Source organism: Populus alba, chromosome 2, assembly GCF_005239225.2.
Source record: "Populus alba chromosome 2, ASM523922v2, whole genome shotgun sequence".
In the NCBI taxonomy this organism is placed as follows: domain Eukaryota; kingdom Viridiplantae; phylum Streptophyta; class Magnoliopsida; order Malpighiales; family Salicaceae; genus Populus; species Populus alba.
The window spans coordinates 17,455,062-17,477,407 of NC_133285.1; the positions used below are offsets into that span (position 1 = coordinate 17,455,062).

The following is a 22,346-nucleotide window of genomic DNA, read 5'->3' on the forward strand; positions in this document are numbered from 1 at the left end:
CGTATAAAATGAGATTGAAGGGGAGATGTTCTTATACTTTGTATCAACCTTTTTTCCTTCTTTACTATTTTCCTTCCTTTGCCTCTAGTTTTTCTTAGTTTTTGTATTTTTTTTTTATTATTCTAGAGCTTAAATTCTAGACTCTTTGGGCATCAAAGCTTTGCTTGGCAAGATATGAGCTTGGTTTTAGAACTCAATCCTAACTAGATATTGAGTCTCTGCTTCAGCATGACTTTGCTGTGAAATAATTTTTTTAGTTTAAAAAATTTATTTTTGCTAGTATTTTTTGAGTTTGGATTTGCTATAAAAGATTTTTTGCCTATAAAAAAATTATTTTTCACTAGTCTATTTTGTTTTACCATGAAATGAATGAACAATTTGATTAGTAACTTTCTATTTCCTAAAAAAAATTATTTTCTAAGTAAAAGCGTCTGAATTTTAAGACAAAAAACTATTAGAGTTTTTATTGTTTATGATGGATAATTAAGACAACAACTAAAATTAATTTTAGTAATTATCAAAATTTGTTCTCTCCCAGTTTTAGTTAAAAAAATTCAGTATAAAAAAGGGTTAAGAAGATGCTCAGTACTTTGCAATAACTCATTTGCCTTCTTCTCCATAGTTTTTTCAACTTCTTTTGCCTCTAGTTATGGTTAGTTTTTGCCTCTTTTTCTTTTGTTCTAGAGCTTGGGTTCTCGTCCCTTGTAAAGAGACATTTTGTTCAATTGTTTCTTTGGAGATTACTAGGATTTTGTTTCAACTTTATTAAAAAGATTGTGTACTTTTACCTTGTTTTATAATATTGCATGCGAACAAAACTAAACAATTGCAACCTCTATAATATCACCAGTAGTTTCTGTCTGTTGCTTGGTTCAAAATCCAAGTCAGAAACAATCGAAGAAGCATTTAAGCTGGACAATGCAGGAACCTTTTGGCTCAGATTTTTCTTCAGGTGATGTCCAGAATGGCTCTGTTGTTACGCGAGCAGATGTGCTTACAGAGCTTTGACACCGTTTAGAAACGCGGTGTAAACTATATTTTAAAAATATTTTAATTTTTTTTTTTAAAATTTAATATGATTTATATATTTTAAATTGTTTTGAATGTACTAATATCAAAAATAATTTTAAAAACAATGAAAAAATATTATTAACATATATTTCAGCACAAAAAATTATTTGAAAAATAACCGTTACTATCCCGTAAAAATACTAGCACTTCCCTGTTTGCCAGTATGCTCAAGAGAAAAGCAAAACTATTATCAGTAGACTGTCACTAACCTGCCTTACTGCGACGCAAATAAATCACCAGGTCGCCATGGAATCTAGCAGATAAATGTGCAGAAAAGCTCAACGCAGAGATGCCAGTTTCATCCAGGAAGCATTGTTTATATTCATGAACGTACTTTTACATATATTACAAAATCCATAAAATCCCAATAATACAGGCATCACTCCCAACAACTGGAACTACAATATACAACAGCTCTTCCACTCTTCTTTGTTGGAATTGCTGCGGGCCGCTGAATAATAAATGAAGGAAACACAATCTGCTAATTAGTATTTCTCATCAGGTAACCTACAATGAATCCCAGGATAGCTCCGGCTACAACCTGTCCAGAACAGTAAGCTGGTTATAAAACAAAATTGTATTTGAACATAAAAAAATTGTATTCAAAGAAAAATTTTGAATAGTAGGTCTATAGTTAAATGAGAGGGTGAGCAATGGCATGTGCACAATGAAAAAGCCATGCCTTTTAGATTTTTATTTGTTAACTAGGCACATGCTTTGTTGCGGGTTGTACCAAAATATTTTTGAATGTAAAAAAAAAAGTGCAAATGATAGCCAAAATAATTGAAGAAATCAAGGAAAAGAATTAAGATGACTTGGTTTTAGAAAAATAATTAAAGGAAACAACCGTGAGAGAATTACTATTATAATCCACAGTTAACTTACCTGTGCTCCGCGAAGGGTCAAATCAAAAATTATTTTTTTGTCGTAAAAAAAAGAGTATTTACAGGCACTATTACTGTTTTGATAAACTTAAGTAAACTGGGTTAGAGTTGACTTTTATATCACCCAATCAACTTAATAAAAACTCAATTTGACTTAAAAGTTCAAGGCAATTGCATTTTAACATTTTTTGAACTGTCTTCAACTTTCAAGAAAGTTTCTTCCCTCAGCACTTAATGATAATGTATACGCCAAAACTTGGCTATCTCTTTATCAATAAAGCCTTCAAATAACAAAATTTGGTTTATAGACAGTTCTATCTACTTTCTGTCCTTGGGATACAAGGAAAACGCTCTTACTATATTTATGACCTTTCTTAAGTCTCCATCTCTCAATTCTCCTTTTCTTTCTCCTATATTTATTGTTCTTAATCTTGCTATTATAAGGCATTTCATATTCTCTTTTTTTCCAGACATTTCCAACTTGCTTTGTCTACAGTGTGAATAAAGAGGTACAGCAACAAGCCTTGCAATACCTAGTCAACTACAACAAGCATCTCATCCAGGTGATAATCATTTGACCATGGATTGAGTGAGTTTGAATTGCATAATACATGAACCTCGAAAGAGAAAATGCAAGCACAAAGGAGAGAACTTGCTTGTTGAAACAAAATGCAGTAATCATGCAACAAACCTGAAGGTGAGTATGCCCAAGTAATTCACGCAGAGGTCTAGCACTGGATAACGGGTGTTCTGGAGGAAACTCACAGACAATTTGGTTCAGCAACTGTAAAGGCACAAAAACACAACCATGTAAAGCAATACAAGCAAGAAGACAACTATGAATGTGTCAAAATTCACTTGCAAGTTGCAATATTAGAAGCAAACAAAAAATGCAGTCTAGGTTTACACATTTGTGTCAAGATGACTTACTTCAGCTTGCCGACCAGCATGAAGTCTGACCCCTGAAGCATCATACATCACCTGCAGAAAATATAAAAGTCAATCATGCCAAAACAGAAAAGGTAGCAGTTCCCAGCAATATATTTGGGTGAATCAAACTTCATGATTAATGAGAGATTAACAGAAAACAAAAGAGCACAAATGGCATTTCTGCCCTATGAATTCTATAGTTAGTGTGAAATCATCCAGATCAAAAGCTGAATAACCCAGTTTAGATCATAAACTTCAGAACTCTTGATGCAGCCCAGCTAAACCAGCTTTTAAGGCAGCCCAGTAACAATCCACTAAAACCTAGATATTAGAATAGGAAATTATATATGGAATCTCGCTACATATTTTGGCCTATAGCATCTTGGGATTGCAAAACTCTCTTGATTAACAGAAATGAGAAGGGAAATCAATAAATATCTTCACTTGGAGAGTTAGCAGTGTCTGTCAATGAACTTTCCAAAACAATTATTCTTAGGATCTTCCATTACATCATTTCAGATGCATATTGATCACTTTTTGAATACCTGAGACTACTTCCTCACATACCATTTTCATATTCCTTTGGTTCAAACAAGGAAACATACTAATCTAACCCTAGATTTTATATCAAAGGAGACTCCAGGTCAAGAAATAAAATTTCAACCAAGTAATTCCTCACAGAGCCCGGATTTTTTTACCCTCCTTTTTGGTTGGAAGCTATTGAAGTAAGTCATCATGGCAGCCACAATAAAATAAGTTTATAGCATTTTACGTCAGTAGTGCCAACTATAAACCTTTTAGCAAAACATACACATAGTTTGATCCCTGAATGAAGCACAAAACAAGTTCAAGCAGAAATGCATCCATTTCATCACCAAAAATGCATTTCAAGCACAAAGAAAAGGAATGAATTCGTTTCACACCACTAAAATTTCCTATAAACCTCCAGAAAGTTAAGATTATTTTACTGAGAATTTTACAGAAGCTTCAAACCAACCCACCGTAGTAATTCTATTCAAATCAGTACAACGAGAGGGGGGAAGCATTTTAAACTAATCAAGTTCTGAAGAAGGTTGAACGACAATGTTGGTAAAATTTATCCAAAACAGCAAACAATCAGGCCACACCACCACAGCGGGAAGAGGTATAATACATGCGAGCGAACACCAAGGGGTGAATAAAAAGAGACTCACAACACAGGCCAAGACAACAACAATGGCAAAAGCAGGCGATCCCGTCCCTTCTTGCAAACCTATAGCCACTGCTAGAGCTGTGACAGTTGCAGAATGTGAAGATGGCATTCCACCAGAATCAAGCATTCTTTTAGAATCCCATCTCTTTTCTTTATACCTGAGGCATCTAGGACAAAAATATTGAAAATTTGAGCTACATGATAGAATCTTAAACTCAACAAATTAATTACAGCCATAATACAAAGTCATATTTATTCAAGTTCATATCCTTTTATCTCTGCCGTTGCAGAAATGGATGGTACAATCCCTATGATGGGTGGCATGGGGTGAAAAATAAAACCCACTTAAAAGGAGAGAGATATTGAAAAGGGAAATCTTTAGATTAACAATTTTTTATCCTTTAATCTTCAATAAAACAAAATTGAAAAAAAATCAAATGAAATTGGGATGGGTCCTTTTGATAAAAAGAAAAGAAGGGGAAGGGAAAGAGAATGACCAGGTGGTGAAGAGCTTGAGGAGTTGAGCGATAGCGAAGGAGAGCAAGGCAGAGAGGAGAGGAAGGTTGTACGGTAGCATTGCGGACGATGATGAAGAAGAAGACGCCGTCGTCGTTTGAGGCCCAGCTCTTCCTCCAATCTCCATTCTTTGCCTAGTGTTTTTTATTCAATTATTTAGACGATCTATCCCGATAGCCTGTCTTTCTATCTCTTCGTATTTGCAGAACCCTCCTCCTTTCTCTCTCTAGACTTGGGGAGGAAGGGAAGGATGAGAAATGGGGAAGAAAGAGGGGGGAAGAAGAAGGTTGGATGTTGATGCGAGAAACTGGACGGTTTTTTTTATTTTTTTATTATTTTATTTTCTGTTTAGGACAAGGAAAGAAAGAGAGAATATTAATTTGTTGGCATGTCATGCTAAATCCACCTAATAGAAAATTATAATAATTGGTTTGGTCGAATTCATAGCAAATTTTATGATTATTTTTTCATTAAATTAATTTGATTGTAACTTTAACTTTCTTTGACTATATATTAAAAAGATGATGTTCCAAGGTACAAACATTTTTCTTTGTCGTCTCCATTTCTTATAGCCAATTTTTTCTTTTCAAGTCTTCAAAATTTTTAGTTTTATATTTTTGCACTTCCAACATTCAACTTTATTTCCTTTCAATTTCATCCCTTTTAATTATGTTAAAATGGTTTTATGTATAGGGATTTATTTCTATTTACATGTTATTGAATATTCAATATGTAATAAAATATTTCGATGTCCAATTCGATTCTACATAATAAAATTTTAGATTATAGTTAACCAAAAACTTGAAAAAACAATGACCAAATTAAAAAAAAAAAGGAAAACTTTAATTTAGCCCCTAAAGTTTCAAATTATATATAGTTGATCCCTATTGTTTTAGGTTTTTATGTTTGAGTTTAAAATTTTATTTTTACATTTGTTTTGGTACCTCGATATTGAGAAAGAAAAGAAGCCACTAAAAATAGAAAAAGAGACATAGAGTATTTGAACGGCCGTAAAACATGTTGAATTTGGTGTCATTGAGTTTGTTTTAGAAATGAGAGTTCAATAAAGATGGTTTTTTCCTTTAACATGCTAGAAAAAGTAAATTGAGACATGCGATTTTTTTTATTTGATTTAATTTTATAATTTTTTTTTAGTTTAACGTGGGTGTCCGGGCCAGCTTGCGCGCATTTAATTTTATATTTTAAAATGGATTAGAGGATGTTTTAGGATCAAAAATATTTTTATTAAGGTTTATAATATTTTTTGCATAAATAAAAGATTTTGCATCTAAGTCTTTTCCTTCAACATCATCCTCATTGAATTTTAACGTTGATTTCAATTGGCAAAGAAACTAGAATTATCAAAACTTTCAGTTTCAAAATCATATACATCTTGATCAAGAAGTTGCTTCCTCTACTCATGTCTTTAAAATGGGTTCTCAAAATTAGTCATGGATCTATAATTACTCTTCTTACGATTCTTTAGGCTCCTTACCTTCACCAACTGACGAGTTAGTTTTGCAATTTGTCTCCACATGTCTTTTATCACTAGTACCGAACACCTCTTTTCAATTTTACAATCTATATTTACATATCTTTTATCACTATTTCTTGAACATCTTTGCTTCAAAATTAAAAATAAATTTACTTTGTTAACTTCAAGAAAATGGGTATAGATTTATATAAATAAAAAAGAGTACGTAGAATTGAAGTTGACAAATTGGGCTTAATTACTAAGTTAACATGATGGTGAATTAATTGTTTCCTTTGTATTTTTAAAATATTACTCATTTATATATTTTTTTATGAGATTAAATAAGGAAGTATGGTTATGACATTTTCACTGTGGACATCTTAATTTGAGCAGATTGAGAATTCTACATCAAAAAAATATGGTGACATGTATTTCTAAAATTTCAACTCCTTAGGTTTTTGAAGAATTTATTCTTAATAAACATTAGAGCTTGTTCATTCCGATATTTGTGGGCTAATAACTTCATTTTCTAATAGAGATAAAAGATATATAATCACTTTTTTGATGATTATAGTAAGGAAATTTAGGTTTATTTTTGCAAGAAAAATCTAAAGCTTTTGAAGTCTTTTAAGAGGTATAAAGCACTTGTTAAAAATGAAGCTAGCCAACCAAAAAAAGTTTTTTGAACATATCGTGGTGGAGAGTATAACTCACAAGAATTTGCAAATTCTTGTAAAACCTATGGAATCAAAAGGCAACTTATCATAGTCAATACTCCGTAACAAAATAGTGTTTATGCAAGGAAGAATTACACTATTATGGATATGATGCCAAATATTTTAACAAAGAGTGGCCTACCAAAATCTTATTGGCTTGAAGTAGTAAATCAAAGCATTCATGTTTTGAATAGAAGTTTCAAACTTGTCGTTCAAGATAAGACACTAGAGGAAATTTGGAGTAGATGAAGATCGACGATTGATAATCTTAGGAGTTTTGGGTGCATTGCTCATATTCCGGATCGAAAGAGGAAAAAGCTTGATGACAAGAGAGAAAATGCATTTTTATTGCTATTAGTGATTATTCAAAAGTTTATAAACTATATAATCCTAACACCAATAAAAATATTATTAGTTGTAATGTTATATTTTATGAGGCTAATTTTGAACTTGGAGCAATGATTACATTAAACAAAATATTCTAAAGAATTTAAATGGTGAGAATGATGGAGAGAAAAAAAAAAGAAGCCTATGGATAAAGCACTATAACAAGTAAATGATTAAATCACATTTCATAATCAAATATCATAACAAGTTAGAAAAAGGCCTACATGATTGAGTAATAATAGACTGATTCACTTACTCATTTCGCTTTATGTTTAGAATATGGTTTTATAACTTTCAAAAATATTGTTAAAGAAACAAAATAGTAAAATGCTATAAATGATGAAATTGATGTTCATTAAGAAAAATAATATTTGAGAGTTGATGTAGTTTATAAAAGAACAAAAGATCATTGGTGTAAATTCGGTCTACAAGACAAAATTAAAAAAGAGCAATGAAGTTGACAAATATAAAATATGCTTGGTAGCTGAAAGATTATGAGCAAAAATACAACAAGAGTACAATGTCTATTGCAAAAAGTTTTTGCTCCAAGTGCCAGGGATGATACAATAAGATTGTTCATTGTTTGATGGCTCAAAATTCATTGTCTATTTTAGATGTAAAACCATCATTTCTACATGAAAACCCTGGATAGAGGATAGCCCCTCATTGCTAAACTAAATGTTTAAAAACTTTTAATTTAAGATATGAATTGTTAAATATTAATTAAGATTTTAGTGTAAATAAAAAAAGATTTACGTTGGACTAGTTAATTCGAATATTTATTAAATTATAATAGTTATAGGTGTAATCTCATATAGATAATTTAATGTAGAATTAAGAGTGTTGAATAGGAAACTGAGTGTACTTTAGTAGTGTTTTCAACTATTGTTCAACAAATATTCCTACTAGGAATAAGCAAAATAATGAAAAATGCATGAACAAATTATTCTGCTCAACCTTTTAGCTGTTTTTTCCATCAAACTAAAGCCAACCTAATATAAACCAGACGTAGAAACTAAAATTTTCTCAACATCTCTCTCTCTCTAGTTGTTCCTATTTCCCAGTTGTGTTCTTCTGCACGGCTCACTCTGTCTTCTTAGCCTACTATCCCATGTACAATCTCTTCTGAGCTCAGCCGGTTTAATTTTCCAAGGACTCGCATTTACACACGAGTTTCAAAGTAGTGGATAATCCTGAGCTTCAGGCTGGGAGGATGCAGCGGAGCCATGTTTACTTGGCAATGGTGTATTCCTTCGAGACTGGCGCTTTGTTGGGACCAGATCAGGTTCTTTCTCAAACTCTTCAGGCGCTTCATCGCTGTCACTATCGTCTTCGCCTTTGAAAACTGGGTGGATGTAAGCGTTTTGAAGGAAGCTTTTCAAGTTCAGGTTGGGCTCTCTGGCGCGTTCCAATGTATCTTTCATCATTGCTTCCTGCAAAACAATGGTAATGGCAGAAAAGGTGAAGATGAGATTATTCAAGCCGGGGAAATTAACACCAAACGATGACGATACAAGAACACTGAAATAAAGATGGTAAGTGCTCACACAGAGAAAATTCTCTTGGCAGATTGCAAAACATGCCAAGAGAATTTTTGAGATTTATACAACAGAAACTGGTTGTATTATTCTGTTTCAGGAAATCTGGAAAGGAGAAAAAGGAAAAACAAAAGAGAGAAGATGAACCAAGCATGCTATATTACCTCCAATGGATATCTAACAAAAGCAGGTTCATAACGTCCTTTGCAGAACAAATGGAACCATATTGTCAATACTGGGAGTGTAATGAGCAACGGTGTTGACTGAGCCGCTTCTTTTGTGCTCAACAATCCCATTAGCAGCAGCTGTGAGACAATTACTGCAACTATGATGCGTCCATGGACATCAGGCCAGAATGCTGCAGCACTCTCATACTCCTGATTGTAAACATTTATAATCTACAATTTCACACAGCAATCTATTTTCAGTGAGGATCCCCACAATCCAATAATGTAGTTCTTGAAATGCATACTGCAGAAACACAACACTTGCATAACTGTAGTTTGAATGACAATTCTGGATGTGATTTAGGTTTTTACCTGATGACGATACACAACAAATGCGAGGGCAAAGAATACTATAATGAAAGGAAGTAGGATGGGCGACACCACTGCATAAACGAGGCCAAGTAAGAAATAAAGTTGTATTTGTGGTTCCCCTGTGTTGAAACCAAGAGTTCCTGGATCCATCGCCTCTTCCATATCCTTTTCGGTCTTCACCAAGAAAAACATTTTCAGGTGATAGATTATCAAGGGTTTCAATCTTAAAATCTCCCCAGCAACGCCAGCCCACCCATCAACCATGATGTAAGTTATGAAGAAAGTTGCTTTCATAGGTATGGATACTCCGATTGTCTTTGGTATTCTGCAAACATTGGATTAAAGTGTTGAGTAGAAATAAAACTCGTAGGTAATTATGGACTGATTGAATTGCAAGAAATGTATGAAGCAAAAGTTTTAAGCATCTTCTAAAAGCTCACCACATACACTTCAGAAGGTCCAATTTCTACTTACACAACATGGGATTACATAAAATCCTCTTGCATGCATGGCTAAAACAATCAAACACAAAACAAACAGCAGAACTAAAAATTTAACGCGAAAAAGGTAGTGAATCAAGCTTTATAAGTGATCTTTTGTAACACCAGCAGCTAATGCACAAAGCACTCACAAACAGATGTCGAGCTGCATCGAAAGAACAATTTCGAGAGTGCTGCATAGGCTAATAAATTGGAAACATTGAGAATATGAGAACAACATACTCAGTTGCAGACTGGTGGATAAAATTATCCAGTTGTTGAAATGCAGTTCCGGTGATTATGCTTCCGAGAAATACATTAATGAACTGGAAGATGTAATATCTAGCCGCGGATCTCCTCTCTAGGCCTGATAGGCTAATGAATCCCTCAAATTTAGACATTAGCATCAATATGGAGGGTAGAAAAATAAGAAAAATCTTCAAAGCAATTCCAGGAAGGAAACCTTGAATGAATGACTTTATCACTTTCCTGCACGAAATAATAAAATGTCATGCAGCTGTGAGCAAACAAATGATGAACACAGGTATATCTAATAAGAATAAGGTCAACCCTGAGAAGAAGACACTCACATTTCAATTATAGGTTTCAGGAACGGGAGTGCTTTCTCAATTCCTTCAATGTTTGCAAGGGACTGTACAAATGCAATGGGAACCATAAAGAAGAAAGTAAGGAAGAAAAACGCGACAGCGATAACGAGCCTTCTTAGCGCCAGTGAAACAAATGGAATTGCGAGGTTGTCCCAGTATACATCACGGGGTTCAGGAGCCCACTCAGTCAACCACATAGCTGGATTTCTGGTTTGTTGTGTTTGTGCACAAACAGCAGCTCCCCATCGGGTTTTGAAGGATACAAATGCTGCTGGCATGATTGCCTTGGGATTGTTTACAATCTCGTCTCTCTCCAAGGAGATCTAGCCATTATTAATTTTGAAAGAACATATGGTTAATTGCTTGCATCAAGGCTGACTACCTCAACTAAGTTCATATTATTTACATGAAGTTAATTGTGAAGTACCACTTACTTCTCTGGACAGTCTCTCAATCTCAGATGTATAGTGATCAATTGCATCCACCCTCGTCCCGAAAAGGCCAAGAAAACCAGTCTGCTCAATGAAAAATAAATTTGGCACTACATGTTAGTGATTAGAATCTGAAGAACATTTTCTTATACATAGTCCTGTAAATTGAGTGTAGAAGCACTACATCTGGAAAGGCATAAAAACCAGGTAAAAAAACCAAAAACTGATGACTTCAATAGGATGTCATCAGCAATGAATACCTTGCGGGAGGGCATTCTGGATTTGTTTCTTGAATATTTGATTTGATAATAGTCAAGCCAGTTCTTCATCTTTTTCTTCTCGTGGACTAGGTGAGAAAGTTGATTAGCATTGTAGACAACCTGCAAGAAAATGTTAAAAACAAGGGGAAAGAATCATAACATGATTTACCTACCCAGAACAGCTTTTTGGGCCAAAATAGGTGACAGAAGAGATTGAAGAAAGATATTTCATGAAAATGTTTTTCCCGTTTGGTATCAAATAAGAGATCAAACCTGGTAAGTGAGATAATCATTAGGATGGTTGACTAGGAAAAAGTGCTCCACGAGTTCACTAACCGATTCGTCAGCATCTGGTGGCACATTTCTAACCAGTACCTGTACCAAAGTACATTACTTCACCAATGAGGAACTGGAAGAAAAGAGTTACTAAGAGTGCTCAAAGGAGATCATTAATTTATCTTTTCTGGAAGAATATGCATCCATGTGTCAATCAAAGCATGGTTGCGGCATGCATCTATGTAGTGCTTTAAAGAAATAGCATTAGCAGAATTGCTCTTACTGTAAATTGATCAGGACGTCGTTTTTCTGATGCAAGAAAATGCAACCTCATTTTAGCCACTATCTCATACTCCTTTTTTAGCACATAGCATGTCCAAAAGGTAGAGGCATAGGCCATCACCAAATGGGTCCAGAATCTGCAACCAAAATTTTACGTTGAGAAGTCAAACCTACTCTGCGAGCAAGAAATTCTATTGAAGAAACAAATACAGTAAATTTCATTATTGAAAGTTAAGTGAAAAATCGGACTAGCTCTCATATATATTGCAGACAGTTCGCAATTGTTAAAGAACTGCTCAACATTAGACTAAAAATATTTTAAAAACTTGATTTAAAAGCAGAAAAGATAACAAAACGAATTGGCAAGAGGTGCTGCATACCTGTTTGATCCTGTGGGTATATTTGAAATAGAGAGCTTATCTAAATCACTGTAAGTCAAATTAGAACGCTCCAAAGTGCTATTTGTCCAGTTAACTGGCACCAGGATAGTGAAGGTCAGGAATGCAATAGGAACAAAAATCTTAAGCCTGCATTTAAGAGGAAATAAAAAGGAAGAGTGATTCTTTGAGAATAAAGGCTATACAAGTCAACAATATGTGAAAGGGTGGACTAACAGTTCGTGATTGGGGCAGCATCATTCATAAAATCAGAGTAAACCTACCAAACCTCCTAAGAGCACTCTGGCTTTGACTGATGAACAGTGACACATGAGTATATGTGAACATTTTCAAGGTTAGGTGAAGCGACTTGAGAGAGACATTTCAAGACATCAAAATACCAATTTCAATCGAAATTAGACCACATAAACGCATAACAAAAATTGAATAAAATAACAATCAGATCATACCCTATCAGGTAAATCCTCAAGTAAACAGCAGAGTCCAATCCAGCATGGTCAATGAGCTCAGGTTCCGGCATATGTAACGCCGCAGGCATCCAGTTGAGAAACCTCACATATGACCTGAAGTCCAAATTGACAACCTTGCCAACAAAGGCACCGGTGCCGAAAGGACTGCTCCTTAACCCCTTGATATACCATTTGGGAAAGTAGACCCTATCATTGACTGGTTGAATCCGGAGAATTGCAAATGCGAAGAAGAAAGCAAACGCAGTGAGAATGTTGATAGCTGCTGCTACTCCTATATCACTCAGTGTCGCCATTTGTTTTCTGTCTGTCTCTCTATCCACTTCACGTGAAACAGCCTATAGTTTATCTTCCGATCCCTGCATCAAAGGACAACCTTTTTAGTGTTCAAATTCATTGCGGCAAATCAATGTACAAATTAAAATCGGAGTAAAAGGGAGGAAACAAGGTCTTCAGTCACATGAAAATCAAGCCACCGACAATTATCTGGAATCTCAAAATCAAGGGGCTTACAAAGTCCTGAATTTTCAGAATTTTCATCCCCCATATGCCAGACAATAGCAAACACTAACACGAAATTTCCAGTAAAAACTCCTATCTCTCCTTCTTCCATCCCTACTTAATTTCTCAGCAACCAAACACACACCCCTAAAATTAAATATATAAAAAATCACACTGCAGTACAGAAGCTTACCAGCAGCACAGTAAAGAAATCAAAGCAAACTAGTGTATGTTTCTAAGGATCCAAACTTGTGGTTGGTTACCTTTGAAACACTGCAGCGCTGTGGAAACGAGAAAACGTTCGCGTTTGAGTGAGCAATGCAAGAGGGAAACAGAAGAAACGTACGTACTTTACAAAGTCTTGAACCAGTAATAGTATTAGTGGTTCCTTCTCTCTCCCAGTTTTGTGTATATCATCATCTGGTTGCCTACTTGTCTTGATCGTCCAAAAAGCTAATGTAAGAGTATTATCACTGTCATTGCACTTTCTTCTCCTTCTCTTTTCGTTTTCCTTATATATATATGTGGAAGAAACAGACGCGCGCTCAATGTCTGTGCCTGTGTCTGTGCCTGTGTGGGAGATGGTATAAAAGAGAGGGAGGAACAGAGGAGGAGGAGCCGAGGAGGTGTCTTGTCTTAAACTCTCTTTTTGACGTTACAAAATACAAAAAGTGTCGTCTAGGCTAATTTTCTACTGCTTTTTTCTTTCTTTTTTTGAAGGTGGAACAGGATGGGAAAAGTGGGGGTGGCACTGCCGTTGCCGACTGGGCTTTTGGAGGTTAGGTGATTAAAGATTAGGCAGGTGATAGCGATGGATGTATAACGGCTACTCCTTCCTAGCCATGCATGGTATGTTTGTTTTTCAAAGTTAATAATAAATTATCCATTAATTAATTGATACCGAAATTATTTACTGGTATTTATGGTTTTGAACACATTTATAGCATATAGTGCCTTTGTTGTTTTTATGTTAATGGACCGTTGAGATTACTCATTTTAATTGTTTTTTTTTAAATCTTTTTTTGCTATTCAAATTTAAATATCTTACATGAGAAATATTAGAACAACAGTATAGAAATTTCAAATAAAAAATGAACCCACCAAACATCATTTCAATCAATCAATGAAAGCCATGTTTAAAAATATAATAATTATTATTTAAAAAAAATAGAATTATATTAAAATTATATTTTTTTTTATTTTTTTATTTCATCAAAACTATCTAAAAATATATTAAAATTTGAATTTTATGTAAATAAAAATCTATTTGAAAACCCAATTCTACAATAACTTCATTACACCACAGGGATAAAATCGTAATGAACTTTTTTCTTTGTGTCCGTAATTTAGATGATATAATTAATTCCTTTTGTTTTCTGTCCGTAATTTGAAAAAGGTGAGAAATAGAAAGAAAATTGGTGGGTAAAGAGTCAAAATGATATCATTTCTTTTCTTTTCTTTAATCGTAAGGTCACATGCCAAGACAAGACAATGCAAATCATGTTTTAAACGGCCTTTCAAGTTCAGACCTTAAATTTGCGGGCACTCATGATAAATTATATTTTTATCATCTCTCTCTCATGTTCAAAACCTACTAATTTAATATTTTTTAAAATAAAAATAATTTAAAAAATAAATTAAAACACATTACCAAATAGACTCTAAGCTTATAAAGAATATGTTTGAAAACATGGTAATAATTATTTTTTAAAATATTTTTTATTTTTTTAATTTTATTTTTAATATTAGCATATTAAAATTATCAAAAATTAATAATTTAAAATAATAAAAAATAAACTTTTAAAAACTTCCATTGAAACTCCGTCGAAGTGTTTCTTTTTATAAGATTTTATTTGCTTGGTTCTATCCTAACAATAACTTTTTTTTTCCTGGTTATCAATTTAAGAAAATAATAGTAAATTTATATGTCGGTGGTGTGAGAGTTATGGAAACAATATCAAAGTCATACTCTAATTTAATATATGATTTTTATGTATAAGGAAACATTATATATATATATATATAAAAAAAACTGATTTGGTATGGAATATCTACTTTATTGATAGAATATTTTATTTACCTTTTTTTTTTCTTTGATTTAGTATTTTTATTTGTATGATATTGGGTTTAAGATTCTCACGAATTACTAAAATGTTCGAATAAATTGTTCAAGAAATCTTTCATGGAATTTCAGTGTAATTAATCAATAGTTAGCCATATTATTATGGAACCTTTGACTGCATACAGAATAATTCCTTCCGGTAAGACGAGTTCTTCACCATAAAATAACGCTTCTTGAATACTAGAAACCATTGATGATGGTATTTCCTGAAATGTAGGGGTCCGGTTTTTTTTTTTAGTAGGGATAAGTAAAAAAATAAAAAAAAATTATTAAATTAAAAAAATAAAAAAAAAATAACTAAACAAACTAAATTATATAAAAAAAACCAATTAAAATATTAAAATATATATTAAAAAAAACAAAAAAAAATTAAACCAAGCCTATTAAAAAGTCCAAAAAAAAAAACCTCTCAAAAATATTATAGTTTTTTATTTTTAATATAAAGTAACCAAATTGAACCAAAACTAAACTGTTTGATGAGTTGGGTTTTGGTTTTTAATATAAAATAACTAAACCGAATCAAAATAGGTCGGTTTGAACTGGTTTTGGTTCGATTTCAAGTTTTTTTATATTTTATAAAATTTTAATTTAGTTATTTTTATAGGTAAAAACTAAACCAAACTAAAAATAATCATCCTGAACTTTTAGCTCCTAGCAAATTTGTTTAGGAGTCGGGAGTGGGTCATTAAAGCACTCTACTTCCATGGATAGATGATGGGTCTTATTGGATTTTAATTTCCCATTGTGCCTGAAAAAAACTCTTGAAAAAATTAAATTGCTTTGCAAGAAAAGGAGAAAAAGGTTTGATATTATGTGGATCTCTTGTGTCAAGTTCTAAAGAAATAGCTTTGTAATCATATCTATAGTGTTTCCTTTGATAACATATAAATGATTGTATAACTATTGTTTTGTAAAGCAGCGTCTGGCAGTTTAATCCATCATCAACTGGATTCCTTTCCAAGAAAAGAAAATCTCGAAAGATTGCTCTTTTTTCCATCACATGCCCAAGGTTTTTTTTTTTTTTTAGTCCTTAAAAAGTTTTGAGGATTTTTATTTTAAAATTTCAAACTCAGGTTTCTTATTAAAAAAAAAAATACATCATCTAACATTGGTTTTACTAGGTATTCAACTTCATATTTATTTTATAGAGTTATCTTGGTCTCATAATCCAAATCGTGAGTTTTAAAAGTTAATCGTATTGATTTGTGTTATTTTTTTGTTATCTATTTAGTTCATTTTTTTCTCGACCTCATTATTCAACATCAGATTAATTAATAATTGAGCTTCATAATTTTATTTTTATTTTATTTCTATATAGTTATTATAATCTTATGATTTAGGTCGATAGTTTTGTAAGCTAGTCATGTTGAATCGAGTTTTTTTTATTAAATATTTATTTTTTTAATTTTATCCTTCAATATTAAATTATTTTGAATTGGACTTTATAACTTTTTTTTATTTGTTTTCTATAAAGTTATTATGATCTCTTGACCTGGATTTGGTGGGTTGACTCGGGTTGATCCAAGTCATTTTTTTTATCCTTCTTCTATTTGATTATTTATTCAATTTAATCCTTCAATATTGGGTTGATTAAAAATTGAGTTTTATATAAAAAAAATAAATATTAACTTTCTATAAGGTATCACAATCTTATAGCCAAGTTGCGAGTTAGACTAGTTGCCTCGGGCATTTTTTGTCTTGTTTTTAGTTGAATCGCTTTTTTATTTATTTATTTTCATCATTCAATATTTGATTGATTGATTGAAAATTTAACTTTATAATTTATTTCAGTTTATGTTCTATGAGGTTATTTTGATCTTATAATTCAAGTCAACGATTTGTTCGGTTGACTCGGGTGATTTTTTATATTCATTTTTAATTAATTTCTTTTTAATTTCATTATTCAATAACCCAATTAAATCATATAAAGCAAACACCTTCCTTTTTTATTTATATTTTATATTTATTCAAACACATTAACTTCCAACTAACTAAATAATAATGAAAAAATTATTGTAAAATACAGAAAACTCCCTCCACACCAGTTTTAAAACTTTTGTTTCTACTGCATTTTAATCGTTTCACTTGTTAAAATATAAAAAAACTTATTTATCATAATAATTTATAAGCATTGTGAAGACTCAATGCAATGTTCCATTTTAAGCACAATTAGGTTTTGTTAACTAAAAAATTAGAAGAAGAAGAAGAATAGTCTAGTCTTGGTATTTTATAATATAATTTTTAATAGAAGAAAAAGGCGTAATAACCCTATGAATTGTAGGTGCATGGTGTAAAGTTTTCAAAACCCAAGATGCAAGGTGCAATCGCACCTAAAACACAGAATTGTGAGGCTAATTAAATCTAAGTATCGGATGCCCGATCAGGGACCAAGGTTTCATGTGCGTGCTAGGCAAGTTATCTAGGATATCGCATCATATTGTGTGCACGGCTTTTCAAGAATACTAGTTACATGACCGTGCGATGCCGCAAGTTATTTTTTTATATAAAAAATATTAAAAAAACTTAAAATTTAAAAGTGTCAAGTTTTTCTACAAAGCTGTACCTAAGAGTTTTGGATTTGGCTATAACGTCTAACCTAAAAGTAATATTTATAATATTAATAATAATATTAAACTTGTATGACCTAAGTTTAAGTGAGCCTGACTACAATACCGAACTCAAGAATATTGGATATGAGTCTGACTATAAGGTCGTGTCATAAAAGTATGATAATTAAATAGATTAATTAAAAAAACAAAGAAAAAAAACTAATAGGAAGAAAAAAAACTAATGAAGAAAAAAAAATTGAGTTAATTGGGTTAACTCTTAAAACCTAAGATTCGTGTCATGAAAGTTTGATAACTAAATAAAAAAAAAATTGACGGGTTTACCCAGAATTAACTGGGTTAACTCGTCAAGCCCGAGATACATATATGAAAGTCTAATAATTAAATAGAAAGAAATTTAACATTAACAAACTAAACTAAATGAAAAAAAATTAATTAAAAAGAAAAACAATTCCGGGTTAACTAATCAAACCAGGTTAAGCCATCAAATCTGGGATCCGCGTCATGAAAGTTTGATAACTAAATAGAAAAAAAAAATTGACGAGTTTACCCAGAATTAACTGGGTTAACCCATCAAACCAAGTTAACCCCGTCAAGCCCAGGATACGTATCATGAAAGTCTAATAATTAAATAGAAAGAAATGTAATATTAACGAACTACACTAAATGAAAAAAATTAATTAAATAGAAAAAAACAATTTCAGGTTAATCCGCCAAACCAATTTAAGCCATTAAACTTGAGATCAATATCATGAAAATCTAATACCTAAATAAAAAAAATATTAAAAATAAAAAAAAATTATTTAAAAAAAAAAGAAAACAGTTAGTATATGTTATAATATAATATAATATAATATTATAATTATAATTATAATATAATATATTAATAATAGAAAAAGTTAAAAGGAGTTAAAAAGTGTGGAAAGCTACTGTATTTTCTCCACGTTTTTTAAACGTATTATTTAATTTAATTAGAATTGAGAGGTCAGGCCACTTTAGATGCCAAATTTCAAAGATGCAAACTGTACATACAGACAAATTCTGTGTCAAAAAGACAGCTCCACGTGAACATTTACGAAAAACAAATATATGGTGTGGACAGCCCCTTGCACAGATGACTTGTGTAGCAGTGTAGGGCATCAACTTCTTTGACGAACAGCAATTTGGTGAATGTCCATCTCCTTCATCATCACAGACCGCCAGCAGGAGCGTCGCGTGGGGCGGTTTTAGATCCACAAACACCCTCATTCTCAGTTAATCCACTCAATCGATAACACACATCCGTAGCCAAAGTCCCAGATTGAACCATGTCACCACAAAACCAGCATGTAATAAGAAGACGGTGAGGAGAGATTGAAGCCTGGTGTTGTACCTGACATGGCCAAATGACCTAATGAATACGACATTGCTAAGAAATGTAGAAGTAAATAAGTAATCATGCTCATGATTTCATGCTGGAGAGATACAACCCTTTAAAAGCTTCCTTGGTTTCTTGAGGAACCTTGGGAAAATAGTCACAAATCATCCAAGCATGGGTTCATGTTTTATTTTATCTTTGACAACCAATCAGCTGTTTTATGTGCCTTTGGTAACCAACTGGCTATGATACCCCCTTGATTGATGATGCGAATTTACATAAAATCGGACAGTCAAATAAGCCAATGAAGTATCTTAAGAAGGGAAGAACAAGCAAGATTTGTATAGCTTACCATCTGTTCCTTTTCAAGAACCACTCCACACGGGCATTGAAGTGACTTGTGGAACACTTTCATGTGCTGCTGGAGGCTTGTTTCAAGGACAGCCTTGTGATTGGGTAAGTTAGAAAACCCAAAGACATCTGGTTCAAGCTTTGCATAAGTTCCTTTAGGCAGCCATACATACCGAACCTCAATCAAAGGAGCCTTTGGAGAATCTAGGGGAAAGAGGTTACTCCATACATGAGGGAGCCCTCCTGAACCTTCCTCTTCTGTAAATTCAAGAACACTTGAGTGGGTCGTCAACTGCTTTGAGTCAGCGTTAATCATCTCTGAAGATCCTTCTTGATGAATCACTGATAATTGGAAATACAATGTTCCTTTATCAAATGCACCTTGATCAGACAATTCTGTGAAGCAAGAAGGTGGTATTTTAATCTTATCTCCACTACCCTGAAAAGAGACAGCTTCTAGGATGCTAGGAAATACTATTCCTCTCCCTCCAAGCAAATTTTCTAGCATTTGCTCATCAACCTGCAGAGAAATCCAACTTATTGTAAGCATCAAAAAGGCCATCAACATTCTAATCTGGAAAAAAATAATAAATTAGGAAACAGAAAAAAAAGACACGGGAATCTCCTCCAGCACTTCCATACATATGTAATTAGTAACAATATCATGCGACTCATGTCCATCAATTATGTCAAGCAAGATTCCATAATTATGTTAAAAAAAAATTCGTTTCATTTTGAGACCAAATGCAGAAACTGGTGACCACTAAGCAGTCAAGAACTTTCTGTTTCTATAATTGATGATGAAACGTTGGAAGTTCCTTGCAACATTGAGGCGAATTGGGTTAGAGAGTAGCTTTTTAGTTAATTCGATTATGATGATGTTTGAAAGAAACTTTTCAACAACAGATAAGTAATGCTAAGCGCATTCAAATCCTCAACAAACTGCCGATACCGTCATACGAGTGCAAACTAGATGGATAATTGTTGCAGAAATAGAAGAAAACAGGTAGGTAACTGAGATATCTCCAATACAAACGTTGCCATAATGTCAGTCAAATTCAATTCCTGCTATAAAATCAAGACACTAACGTTTCATTTTCCCACTTTTGATCATCTATAGTTCCCTCCGGACCGCAACGAAACAGATATAGCATTTGACAGCAGCACAGATGCAATTCACATGCCACAAAAGTTCAAGGCCAGACAATGCATGTTGCTGCTCACATAGGCTCAAAGGTCAAAAGAAACAAGAAAATAATCAATCTTAATTAACATAACAAAATCCCAGAAAGTTGATCAATTTGTTAATCTTGTTTGAAATTAATTTCACGAAAAACAGGGAGCAGGGAGAGATTAAACAAGAATATCAAGAAAGAGAGCATGATAATAATTTCAATAGAAGGGGTCTAAAAAAAATCAAGCAAGAACCTTGAGATGGGCATGAATGGCATCGAGACTACGACATCGATGAACAGCTTCAATTGCTTCTCTTTGTTTTATGGCCTCTTCTTTCGCATTCCTTTCTCTTTCAAGTTTAAGTTTGGCCCTTTCTTTCCTCTCTGTTCTTTCTCTAACGCCTCTCTCGCTCTTCTCAGTTCAAAATCCATCTTCTTCTTTCTCTCTCTCTACAAGAAAGACAACCTTGTATCTGTATGTGTTGGAGTGATTTTAAGGATCAATTGCAAGTTTGGTTGCTCTGTCTTTTCTTCTTGAATTGATGGTCGGTATGGAATAGGGATGAAAACCAATGTAGACTTTGATGATGACGAGATTTATGATGATTTCTATCACTTCATTTGGAACTAAATTAAATTGAACTCAATTTATAATTAAATTTAAATTTAAATGATAATCTATTTAAAATATATAATTCAATTATACTGTGAAAATAAATTAAATTATTAATATTTTATTATTTTATTTTTAATTTAAAAATCTTTTTATACAGAAATCATTTTTTATTATAAAAATATTTATTTATTTAAAATGATATAAAATATAGGTATTTTAAAGAAAATATAAATAGATATATCTCTTATTAATTATTTGTTAAATGTTTTTCAGAATATATATATATATATATATATATATATATATATATATTAAAAAAAACTTTTCAAATTAAAATTTTGGAATGATTAAAGAAAGAAAAAAAAAAGAAATGAAAGATTAATAACTTACCTAAACGAGGAACACAAGGATTAATGCAAAATATTTGAAATAGAGTTTTATAATATTAATTTTTACTTTTATATTTTTCATAAACAAGTTTTATTTAAAATTCAAATAAATATTCCAAAAGAATTTCAAATATAAAAATTTATTTAATGAATTAACAAGGATTAATTAAAGAGGAAAAATCATTATACCAAAAAATTATTATTCCTCTCCTCACATGTTACTTATCATCTGAACAATAAAATGTTTTTATTTTTTATTTTTTAAAAAATAAAAACTTATTTTAATATTGAATTTATTAAAAATTAGATTTTATTATTTATTTTGATTTTCTTTAGATATTATTATCATGATTTAAAAATATATTATGGTATTGAGTTAGTGTTTAGTTTTGGGATCATTTTTTTTTCTATCATATTATTAAATAAAATATAATTAAAAAAATAAATAATTATAAATTAAGCTTCACGGTTCATTTCAATTTACTTTTTATATAATTATTGTAATTAAAAAAAAATAACATATCAACAATGAGTTAATGTTTGGTTTTTTAAGCATTTTTTTAATCATATTATTAAATAAAAATAATTCCAGAAAAAACATAGTTATTAAGAATTAGGTTTCATGATTTATTTCAATTTATTTTTTATAGGAATAATTGTGGTCTTAGAAAAAATCTCAATATTAAGTTGGTGCTTGGTTTTGCAAGTATTTATTATATTTTATCATATAATCAAGTAAAAATAATTTAAAATAACAAAGTTATTGAACTCAATAGAGTTCATGACCCAGATCATTTGTTTGATAAATTAACCTGGGTTA

The 22,346-nt window shown here is 31.9% G+C and overlaps 2 protein-coding genes and 1 pseudogene across 2 annotated transcripts; all 3 read right to left on the minus strand.

Annotated features, from left to right (window-relative positions):
- Nucleotides 1-1,367: 1,367 nt before the first annotated feature.
- LOC118031986 (uncharacterized) lies at nucleotides 1,368-4,946 on the minus strand. The gene is made up of 5 exons (XM_035036548.2): nucleotides 4,575-4,946; nucleotides 4,079-4,235; nucleotides 2,886-2,936; nucleotides 2,647-2,739; nucleotides 1,368-1,612 (listed from the first exon to the last, which is right to left on the minus strand). Exons 1-5 carry the CDS (start codon nucleotides 4,718-4,720, stop codon nucleotides 1,553-1,555), a joined length of 507 nt encoding a protein of 168 aa, XP_034892439.1. The 5' UTR covers nucleotides 4,721-4,946; the 3' UTR covers nucleotides 1,368-1,552.
- Nucleotides 4,947-8,013: 3,067 nt separating this feature from the next.
- On the minus strand, nucleotides 8,014-13,693 carry LOC118031974 (CSC1-like protein At3g21620). Its single transcript, XM_035036521.2, has 12 exons — nucleotides 13,213-13,693; nucleotides 12,431-12,807; nucleotides 11,964-12,110; nucleotides 11,585-11,720; nucleotides 11,299-11,400; nucleotides 11,026-11,145; nucleotides 10,769-10,849; nucleotides 10,317-10,657; nucleotides 9,970-10,215; nucleotides 9,248-9,572; nucleotides 8,873-9,106; nucleotides 8,014-8,603 (listed from the first exon to the last, which is right to left on the minus strand). The coding sequence occupies exons 2-12, from the start codon at nucleotides 12,742-12,744 to the stop codon at nucleotides 8,346-8,348; spliced, it is 2,304 nt and encodes a 767-aa protein (XP_034892412.1). The 5' UTR covers nucleotides 12,745-12,807; nucleotides 13,213-13,693; the 3' UTR covers nucleotides 8,014-8,345.
- Nucleotides 13,694-18,542: 4,849 nt separating this feature from the next.
- On the minus strand, nucleotides 18,543-21,139 carry LOC118031999 (uncharacterized; annotated as a pseudogene).
- Between the last annotated feature and the right edge of the window lie 1,207 nt (nucleotides 21,140-22,346).

Bases quoted from the DNA above. Each gene is read 5' to 3' on its own strand.
- LOC118031974 (XM_035036521.2), bottom strand. From the start codon at position 12,744: ATGGCGACACTGAGTGATATAGGAGTAGCAGCAGCTATCAACATTCTC. The intron at 11,401-11,584 runs GTAAGAGCAATT...ACTTTGGTACAG, and splicing joins GACGTCCTGATCAATTTACA to GTACTGGTTAGAAATGTGCC. The intron at 10,658-10,768 runs GTAAGTGGTACT...AATAATGGCTAG, and splicing joins TTGAGAGACTGTCCAGAGAA to ATCTCCTTGGAGAGAGACGA.
- LOC118031986 (XM_035036548.2), bottom strand. From the start codon at position 4,720: ATGGAGATTGGAGGAAGAGCTGGGCCTCAAACGACGACGGCGTCTTCT. The intron at 4,236-4,574 runs GTCATTCTCTTT...TAGATGCCTCAG, and splicing joins CTCAAGCTCTTCACCACCTG to GTATAAAGAAAAGAGATGGG. The intron at 2,937-4,078 runs GTGAGTCTCTTT...TATTTTCTGCAG, and splicing joins TTGTTGTCTTGGCCTGTGTT to GTGATGTATGATGCTTCAGG.